The 10,531-nt window shown below is 40.4% G+C and overlaps 1 protein-coding gene across 1 annotated transcript; it reads right to left on the bottom strand.

The window, feature by feature from the left end:
- Window positions 1–5,729: 5,729 nt before the first annotated feature.
- Window positions 5,730–6,134, bottom strand: LOC149249908 (protein-tyrosine-phosphatase IBR5-like). Its single transcript, XM_089453514.1, has one exon. It carries the CDS (start codon window positions 6,132–6,134, stop codon window positions 5,730–5,732), a length of 405 nt encoding a protein of 134 aa, XP_089309640.1.
- Between the last annotated feature and the right edge of the window lie 4,397 nt (window positions 6,135–10,531).

Genomic DNA, 10,531 nt, shown 5'->3' with positions numbered 1-10,531 from the left:
AGGAAAATTATGCGCTGCTCCCATTTTGATTTAATCTAGCTTGGGTCCAAGAAGAAGGGGTGCAGGACCTTATCAGAGAAGTGTGGAAAATATCAGTTCAGGGCTCCCCATCTTACGTTTTGGAATCCAAGATCCATAATGTAAAAAAAGTACTCAGAAAATGGTTGAAGGAAACATATAAACCCCCGAGGGAAAAAGGAAGATAACTACAGTCTCAGTTGGAAACGCATTATAAATTGATAGAACAGGTGACTATAGAATATTGGAATATCAAAAAGGAAGGATATTTGACAAAGGAAATATTTACAGCAAGTAGACAAGAGGAAGCTCTATGGCAGCTGAAATCAAGGAGTCTTTGGCTAAAAGAAGGGGATAGAAACACCTCATTCTTTCATAAGAAGATGAAAGCAAGGGAAGGAAGAAATAGGGTTAAGGAGATAGTGCCAGAAGAAAAACCAAAAGTTTATGATTTCAAATAAATCAAACAAGAGGCTTACCAACACTTCAGAAATATTTACTCTAAAGAGTAGGTTCCCATGAATCAAGTGAATGATTTCCTTAGTCTGCTTCCTACAACAATCTCCTCCTCTGCAAATCTTGATTTGGCGAAGCCAATTGTGGAGGAAGAGATTCTCTTGGCAATTAGATCCCTTAATCCAGAAAAATCTCTGAGACCGGATGGATTTCCTATTTACTTTTATCATGCCTTTTGGCCCTTGATCAAAGTTGACCTGCTAAAAATGCTAAATTACTCCCGTGAGAAGAAAAAGTTGGGAGGAGGCACAAACTCAACATTCTTGGCTCTAATTCCAAAAGAGTCGAATCCAGTGAATTTTTCTAGATTTCAGCCCATCTCTCTATGTAATGCTTCTTATAAAATTTTGACCAAAATTATTGCTAATAGATTGAAACATCTCCTTCCCTCTCTTATCTCGGAGAATCAAGGTGGATTTATGCAACACATGAACATATTGGACAATATAATTCTGGTGCAAGAAGTAGTCCACTCAAGCAAGGAAGCAGGACATGAAGGAATGGTTATCAAGTTGGACATGGTGAATGACTTTGACTGGGTAAACCATTCCTTTTTCTTCTCTATTTTATCTAAGTTTGGATTTGGTCAAGATTTCATTCAATGGATAAAGGCCTGCATTGGAAACCCCTAGATCTCCCCCTTGGTTAATGGTCACCCTTCTTCCTTTTTCTTGGCCTCTAGGGGCTTGATTAAGGGATACCCTCTTTTCCCTCTCCTATACATCATTATGGTTTAAAAATTCAGTAAAAATCTCAAAGAGGAAAGTGTAAATGGGCATCTTCCAGGATTAAGAATAGACATGAATGTAAAGAATATAAATCACTCGCAGTTTGCAGATGACACTCTTCTCCTTGGTGGGGCATTCAAAATCATTACAACCTAGTTTAAAGAGGTCTTGGACTGCTACCTGAGATTGCCTGGAGTTTTAGTTAACAAGAAAAAAAAGTCTAATCCTTGGATAGAATAGTTCTGAAAGAACTTTGACAGAAACCTCTCACATACTCAGTTTCCCTCTGGCCAAAAATTGGAGATCCCTTCCATATATTGGCCTACCAATCTCTTGAGGTCCCACCTATGATGAAGATTGGGAAGGGGTTCTTCAAAAATTCCACAAAAGAATACATTCATGGGGAGCAAGGTGGTTAAACATAGCTGGGAAAACAACTCTTATAAAGTTTGTCCTTTTTTCCCTCCCATATATATTAGATCTGGATTGTTGGCCCCCAAAAGCATAATGAATAATATCAATTGCATGATAAAAAAAAATTATGGCAAGGAGGAAAATACAATGAGAAAATATTTCATCTAGTTAACTGGAATATAGTCAGACTTCCAAAAAAATGGGGAGGATTCCCAATCAAAGATCCTGAATATATGAATTTGGCTTTAGGAGCTAAGTTGGTCTATGGATTGTTGACAGACTCCAAAGAATCGTGAAAGAAGGCCTTTCTAAGAAAATACTTCCACAAGAATCCCCTGCTCAGGCCGAAGGAAGAAAGATGGGAAGAGGAAGATCCAAAATATGGAATCTTTGTAGAGCCTATTGTAAATAATGCTTTCATGTGTTGTCAAGTTTTCATTGAGTTTTCCCAAGCGTCAATCATAGAAGTTGTTGTTTCCTATGTATGAGTTGTAGTTGTGATCTAGATGTGTCGAAGTCAATGTTTTATGTCATATATATTTGTAGTTGATGTTATCAATAAAGATATCAATAGTGTGATTGGTTATGTGAAATTTCTCTCTATCTTAATTACGTCGTAAGGCGTTCCTCTAGGAAGGACTCCCCTCCAATGCCACTCTGTACTTTCCTGCGCCATTGATTTCGTTGTTAGACGATGGAATTAATATTCACCGTTTGATTCGAAGTGTTCGATTCATTATCCCTGGCCGCGCATCGCATCTGGCATCTGGCCGCAGCGCAAGAAAGGATCGCATCTGGCATCTGGCCGCGGCGCAAGAAAGGAGCGTTTACACGTAATTGGCTGAGGTACGTGGCTCCCTTGGAATGCTTTACGAGGAGACCTGGTCCACTCAACGGCCTTCGCATCACAATTGATCCCATCCCATTTCAGAGTAATCAACCGATCCATATTTCCATTAATTCCTCTAATTTCTCTGCCCATTTCTGGGTTTACTTTCGATTTACTTTCATCCATAGGCGGGTTTCATATATCTCATCTTACTTTCATTGAGCTCCTCCTCTCATCATCGAATCCATCGGTGGGGTGAATAATATGAAGGCTACAATAACCCAACAATGACCAGAAAACTATCAGGTATTTATTGTTTTTTTAGAGTGCTAGATTACTGTTTTTCTGTGATGATCTGCTTTCACTGGTTTTTTAAGCAGAGTTTCCTGTTTTTTGCAATGACCCGCTTTCACTTTTTTCTTTTTCTTTTTTTGGCAAAAGGCTTTCCTGTCTTTTTGAATATATGATTTCACTCGCTTTTTGCAGGCTCTTTTACCCAATTTAAAATTAGTGCGTAAGGAAGAAAGAAACATTCTAAACATACCAGTGATCTGCTGGCTCTCTAATTTTTAAGGCCTCTCTTTCTTTTAAGTTGTAAACTAGTAAGGAAAAGAGAAACGTTTTAATTAAATAGATGGATATATGATCTGCACCAAGTAAAGCGTATTCGAATTGCATCAATCAGGCTTAATCATATCAAGTAGCAGCAGCAACGTTGAGGAGAGGATAGGAGCGATGGGTAGCAGCTTGGATTTTAATGTTAATGGTGATAGTTGAAGTTCCAGGGACCACATCTGCTGTAACAGAGGTAGTTGATGAAGTAGCGGTAGTTGATGAAGTAGGATATTCAGTACGCCAGCTAAAGGCTGCTGTAGCTCCTTCTGCGCCCTCTCCAGGCCATAATGGTCATCCTCCAATACCAAAAGTCTCCGATGAAATCAATGAGTGAAGGGAAAAGTAAACACCAATGTCATTACATATTCCTTCGATATATCAACTGTTTTGGAGTAAGTTAGTAATAAGATAAGTTAGTAACAGTTTTTACAAATGGATGGCAGATTTCCAAGGGATGAAGGTTGATGTAAGGGTTTTTTAATTAATAATAAGTAATTTGACAGAATTGTTTATTCATATGAAGAGAGTTTATGAATTGAAGCATTTTGTAGTAATTTTCATTTCAGTATGATTGAATTTCTAGTATTTGAATACTTTTATATCGATGCCATTGATTTATTTCTATGAAATTTCAATATACATGATGCCTAGATCGTGGTAAAATTCTAATTGGCATATAATTTCTGCACCGTAAGCTTTACTGCATTGAAGGATTCAAACATATGTTCTCTGATGAAGTCTTTTATGATAAATTCGCGCGCAGCTTATAAATTAGTAAATTTAATCGATAGAATAATATTATGATAATAATACAATTTTAAAATTGTATTCAAATTGATGCATAAGGATTTTCTCATGGTTAATAAATTCTCTGGTTTCATTTTCTACTGCATTTCTTTCCATGGAATTATAAAGTGTTTTAGGATCACCGTAGCAATGAAAGGACGTCTTCGTACTGAAAGGATTGATCTCATGAGACTACAATATTGTTTGGTGCAGCATAATATCAAAGTAGCTAATCGGAATATAGTTGAGCAATGGGATGGATACAGAATACCATATAATGTGACAACTTAATAGAGTTGAGTGAAAAATAAATAATTTAAGATAACATTTTCCTATCTTTAATGTTTTGAAATATTAAAATATTCTTGAATTTATGAATTATTATTATTATTTTTAAGCCACGTTCATATGAGAGTTAGTAATAATAATATATATTTTTTATTATCTTACTCTAAAATGAAATAAGACATTCAAGGTGTTCCTCGTAACATAGATATAAACAAAACATCTAAAGAAAAGTAATTTCACAATGATCCAGTCCAAGAAAACAAGGTTTTCCACAAACCAATTAAGCCTTTCAACTTTTTTGGCTTATTTGCTTATATCAAATATTTGTGCAGGGTTTCAACCAATTAACATTTCATTTTGTATGTATTTACAAATCAATGATTTTGGGATCAAATCCCACAAAGCAATTCTATACCTGCTCTTCAAATTCCTTCAAGCTTTTGAAAGTAAAACCAATGAATTATCAATATAATTTGTTAAGATTAGGTATGTTCTATGCTAGAGAAATTTATTTAAATTTTCACAGTTAGCAATCACATCAGCATTATGATAAACTGCAGATAGAACATAAATATAAAACGCAGAAGACAAGCCAAGACAAGAGGACACAAGATGTGGCGCAAGCCAGGGACAAACCCCACAATGTGTGGGGAAACCCTTTGATCAAATCTTCTTTTATCTCAAAGTTCAGCAGAGAAAGAGAGAGAGAGATAGTATATTTACAACAGAAGTCAACACTTCGACTTATCTAGATCTGAGCAAAGACCATTTAGTATAACAATGAGATTAGTTGAAGACATTCTGCTTCAACTGATTCTTAAGGTGCTGCATCTTGTCCTCTTGCTGCACCATGCTGCACTTATCATGACCATGTTATGCACTTCATGTTGCTGCTTCTATCACTGAGCTGCTCCAATCATTGAGCTGCTCTTAGATCACTGATCTGCACTCAATGACTTATATGCTGCACTCATCAAACAACATCCATCATCACTTTGTTGCCCCATCATGCTGCAACCATCACCTTGCTGCATCCTTGTCATCTGACATACCCTCAACATAGTCATACTAACCCATGACAATAGCTATGTCCATCTCACATTACAGCAGTGTCATACAACCATCTAATAGCTTGAGATCTCAACAATATTAGACACGACAACTCCATGTATTATGCTAATGATCTGAGCCCTCACATACCCATACGAAAAGCTTGACTGTGGTGTTATGGCCTGCGGCCTAACACACAGTTTTCATGTAGCAGCATAAACGTTATACTTGTTCTTCCAATGATACCTCAACAAGTTTGTTCCACTGCTCCATTTAACTCGGCCTTCTAACAAGAAGAAACCACTCTCAAACGGTTGCACAAGGGATGCTCAAACAATCCCTTAACCTTGCTGCATTATGGTTCCTTCTACTGCATCTAGGGCACAACAGAATCCTTACTTCAACTGTGGTTAGAACTCATGGTTGGACTGCGGCTTGAACAGCAGATCTGGTCTCCTTTTTATCAGCGTATCAGGGCCTCCTTATTACTGTGTATAGGGCTGCTGATCAGCCCTTCCTTTGCTGCGGAATTTGCCAGCATGGTCTCTCTGCCCAATAAAGTCAACAGCCTCGTTGAAAGGTAAAGTTTGTTCTTCTTTAAGGCAGTGGTAAGTGAAGGAATTCTTATATAGATTTTGGCACTTGGGCACCGTATTGAGTATCCTGGTGATTCCTTGGATCTTGAGAAGCTCGGCTCTGGATGCATTGTCGTAGCTACCAACATAGAGAAAGTCCACTAAAATCTCTGAGGGAAGCGCACTGGGTGCGTGGGCAGATTTCTCGTTGGCTCCCTGCAATCGATGCCCGCAAACGGTGCACACTTCTCCCTCTTCAAATTTGTGATAATGCCCACAGATAGCACAGGGATTCTCGTGCTCGCACTTCCGCATGGCTGCCTAACACAGTAATCGATCTCTAGCTCTCCAAATCCGGAATAGATCGAATTAGGGCTGCGACCCGCTTTAATGGCTCTTCCTGCGATTGGAACTCGGGTTGATGGAATTTTCCCGATAGACCTGCACGTCCCTCAGTGCAAGAAAGAGCAAGCTGACCTTGTAGGTTGAGGAAATGTATCTATTAATCGCAGTTGCGAAAACAATAGCCTAAATAACTCTGGTTAGCCTACCAGGATCTCATTTTCACGAAGTCTATAAGCATAAAAGAGGATATCACGAAGTCTATAAGCATAAAAGAGGATATCACGAAGTCTATAAGCATAAAAGAGGATAAGGCTGAAGTCTATATTATATGACGGCGTTCCTTTGCTTCATCACTGCGGAACAGCGTTAAGATTGTACTGCGGCGCTTCCATATGACAACGAAACAGATACGTTGAATGCCTTGTGGAATGACTGTCTCCATAACCAGCGTTTTACCATGACTGCGTTGTACTGCGGCTAGGGCATTTTCATAAGGCCAACATATCACTCTTGGTGTATCACTCCTTCTCCAAAAACCCAAGACGTGGAGAGGAGGAGATCACTCAAGAATATGTGTTTAAATGACATAAAATCCTCATCTATTTATACTAAAAATGTAGAGGTTGAATAGACACGTCAACTGGGCTTCTAGAGCCTACATAAGAGCTTGTCGGCTTGACTATAATTACATAAACAAAATAAATTCATATCTCCATAAATACTTATCGGAATCGGATGATCTTTGGATCAATCCTACACCTCTCGACGAGAGGGATCCAATAAAAATGTCAGCTGCCATAAATAAGCCGACCCACATGGAGTTTGGCCCTAGTTGCCAATTTAACACTCCCTCTCAACTAGGGGGAACTCCATCCGCTGATCCATGTGTACGACCGTACTATCTCTGCCATCAGTGCCCTGCACTGTTTTGCCCAACTCTGCTTAGCCCTGCTGGCTCTGCTCTACTCTGCTCAGCTCTGCTGGCTCTGCTCTGCTCAGCTCAACTCTGCTAGCTTTGCTCTGCTGGCTCTGCTCTGCTCATCTCCGCTGAACTATGAAGAAGAAGAATTGATCGAGAATGAGTCATATCATTCTCCACTGACCTGAAGTCAGTCTCAGAGTGCATACCACTAGTCCCAGACCAGTCTCAACTGACTCGAAGTCAGCTTCATAGTAAGTACCACTCCTACCACTGGTCCCAGACCAGTATCGCAGTCTCAGAGAGTGTACCACTGGTCTCAGACCAATCTCAACCGACCCGAAGTCAGCGTCATAGTATGTACCACTCTCACTGGTCCCAGACCAATACTGCACTGACACGAAGTCAGTCTCGGAGTATGTACCACTGGTCCCAGACCAGTCTCAGCTGACCCGAAGTCAGTGTCATAGCATGTACAACTCCTACCACTGGTCCCATACCAATATCATTGATCCCAAATCAATGGAGGACATCCTATTGTAGGGAGTACGATAGATACAACGATGCTCCATCGGTATTACTATGGTCCCTAACTTCATTTCCCTGCTCATTGATCAGATGAGAGGTACTTCCCATGGGTCCCAGACTGCATGGGTAGGAAGCCTCGACAGGAGAACTTAATCAATCCTGTCCTCACAGGAGAACACATCAATCCTGCTACAATCGCCATGGAGAACACATCAATCCAGGCTGCCATGGAGAACACATCAATCCAGGCCTCACAGGAGAACACATCAATCCTGCTACAATCGCCATGGAGAACACATCAATCCAGGCTGCCATGGAGAACACATCAATCCAGGCCTCACAGGAGAACACATCAATCCTGCTACAAACGCCATCTAGAACACATCAATCCAGGCCTCACAGGAGAACACATCAATCCTACTACAATCGCCATGGAGAACACATCAATCCAGGCCTCAGAGGAGAACTAATCATCCTGCTACACAAGAGAGTGAATCATCTTGTCCCACAAGAGAGTGAATCATCTTGTCCCACAAGAGAGCGAATCATCTTGTCCCACAAGAGAGCGAATCATCTTGTTTCAATGCGCACCACCAGGGGAGGGTAAGTCACCCTGTGGTCGTATGTTGCTCCAATAGAACTGCAAGCCCCCCAAATCTCCTAGAGCTCAATGTATGCAGCATGCAGGACCCTTTTACAAAGGTCTCTCGACGACTCCAAGTCGTTTGGGAAAATCACAAATTTGATCTTTCCTCAGGGCTCTGTCCTGTACATCATCTCAGTGTGATGGAGCCTCCTTGATCATCGACTTACCATATCCCAGATAAGGAAGTAATTGATGTCTATCTGCTGGAGCAATTGTCAAATACGGGATTCCTTAATAATCAAATCCCATCTCTGGTTGTCACAGAGATTCACAGTGGTATTCATCATGTGTACAAACAGCTCACTGAAGAGCTTCAGCAACCAGACTGCCTCACAGAAGGCCATACTATCAGCAATGTATTCTGCCTTGGTGGTGCTCAGAGTCACCAACTTCTGCTTCCTGCTCTTCCAGGATATCAAGGCAGATTCCAAACAGCACTGAGAAGTGCTCTAGTGATCCTCCATACTTCCTGCCCACTCATCATTCGAATAATCATGTGGTTTCATATTTCCGGCAGTGTATCTCAATTCATGAGAGATTGTGCCCTGAAGATATCTTAGAAGATTCTTGGCACCAATCTAGTGAGGCTCAGCCAAATATGAGCTCACCATGCTAACTGCAACATAGATGTCTGGACGGAGGTTCTCCAAGAACATCAACGTGAATGAGTTTATGAAACTCAGAGGCATTTCCCAAATCTGGTCCGACATTATTACCATATAACTTCTAAAAGTTAAGATCCTCGAGGCAGTCACAAGCTTGCATCTTATCTTCCCACATTCAAAATCCAACTCCCTCTGTCTCCTATAAATGAGAGGGTCTGCACCTGTCAGACATAGGTGCCGATACGAGAGGTTTATCATCCACAACCTTTGAGTAATGGTTTGGATCGGTTTCACTCCTAGTGAATCTCAGCTGCATTAGACAACTATCAATCCTCTCATATTATGCCTGAGGTGTTTTTCTTCAAGCCATAGAGGGCTTTCTTCCACCTATATACATGAGATTCCTTGATCATGATTCTCAAACTCCTCGGGTTGTTCCAAACCTGTGAACCTGCTGCATAAGGGGAATGGTACCCTTATAATATTTTCCTTTGGTACATTTCAGACATGTACCTTCATGCTTCCTTTTGAATTCAGGCATCCTAGTCACCATTTGACTCATAGACGCTGAGTCAATGGACATGGTCCCCAGTGGACTTCCTGTAACTTGATACAACCCTGAACTCAAAAACATCTTTAAAAGATCTATTTTCAAACACGTACCTTTCCATCGATAAGTGCCACCCTGCAACCTTTGACTTCCATTTCCGAGATGGACATCAGGTTCGATCAGGTACATAAAAGAGATTTGGGGTTCCTTGCTTTCGAGGAAGAGTCGATCATTTCCTTGATGACCTGCATTACCAGTCATTCTTTTGATCATAGAATATGTCTCAGGAATGATTGTTATCTTGATCAAGAGATGTGTCTCTACCATGCACAACGGCCGAACTTATTTCAACAAGGCATCCGCTTTTCCTTCCACCCTTAGATCCGAACTTCCCAATGAAGTGATCATTAGATGGGCCATCAGAAACTTCCACTGCGCCATTCTGATAACATTCTCTGGTTCGACTTCACCCTAGGTGAATTATGAGGAACCTATTGATCCTTTTGTCTTGTCCCAATTGTCTTCGGTGATTGCTCTTTCACTCTTGCTTGGGCATTGTCTTCACCTCTGCTCTGATACCATGTTAAGATTAGGTATGTTCTATGCTAGAGCAATTTATTTAAATTTTCACAGTTAGCAATCACATCATCATTATGATAAACTGCAGATAGAACATAAATATAAAACGTAGAAGACAAGCCAAGACAAGAGGACACAAGATGTGGCGCAAGCCAGGGACAAACCCCACAATGTGTGGGGAAACCCTTTGATCAAATCTTCTTTTATCTTCAAATTTCAGCAGAGAAAGAGAGAGAGAGATAGTATATTTACAACAGAAGTCAACACTTTGACTTATCTAGATCTGAGCAAAGACCATTTAGTATAACAATGAGATCAATTGAAGACATTCTGCTTCAACTGATTCTTAAGGTGCTGCATCTTGTCCTCTTGTTGCACCATCCTGCACTTATCATGACCATGTTATGCACTTCATGTTGCTGCTCCAATCATTGAGCTGCTCTTAGATCAATGATCTGCACTCAATGACTTATATGCTGCACTCATCAACAACATCCATCATCACTTTGTTGCCCCATCATGCTGCAACCATCACCTTGC

Source organism: Pinus tabuliformis, chromosome 7 (assembly GCF_031772625.1).
Source record: "Pinus tabuliformis cultivar Carrire ecotype Pingquan chromosome 7, CPIR1, whole genome shotgun sequence".
NCBI classification, from domain to species: Eukaryota; Viridiplantae; Streptophyta; class Pinopsida; order Pinales; family Pinaceae; genus Pinus; species Pinus tabuliformis.
The sequence above is the reverse complement of the archived record's forward strand: the minus strand, read 5'-3'. Positions and strand labels throughout refer to the sequence as shown.

Coding starts and splice junctions, on each gene's coding strand:
- LOC149249908 (XM_089453514.1), bottom strand. CDS start 6,134: ATGCGGAAGTGCGAGCACGAGAATCCCTGTGCTATCTGTGGGCATTAT.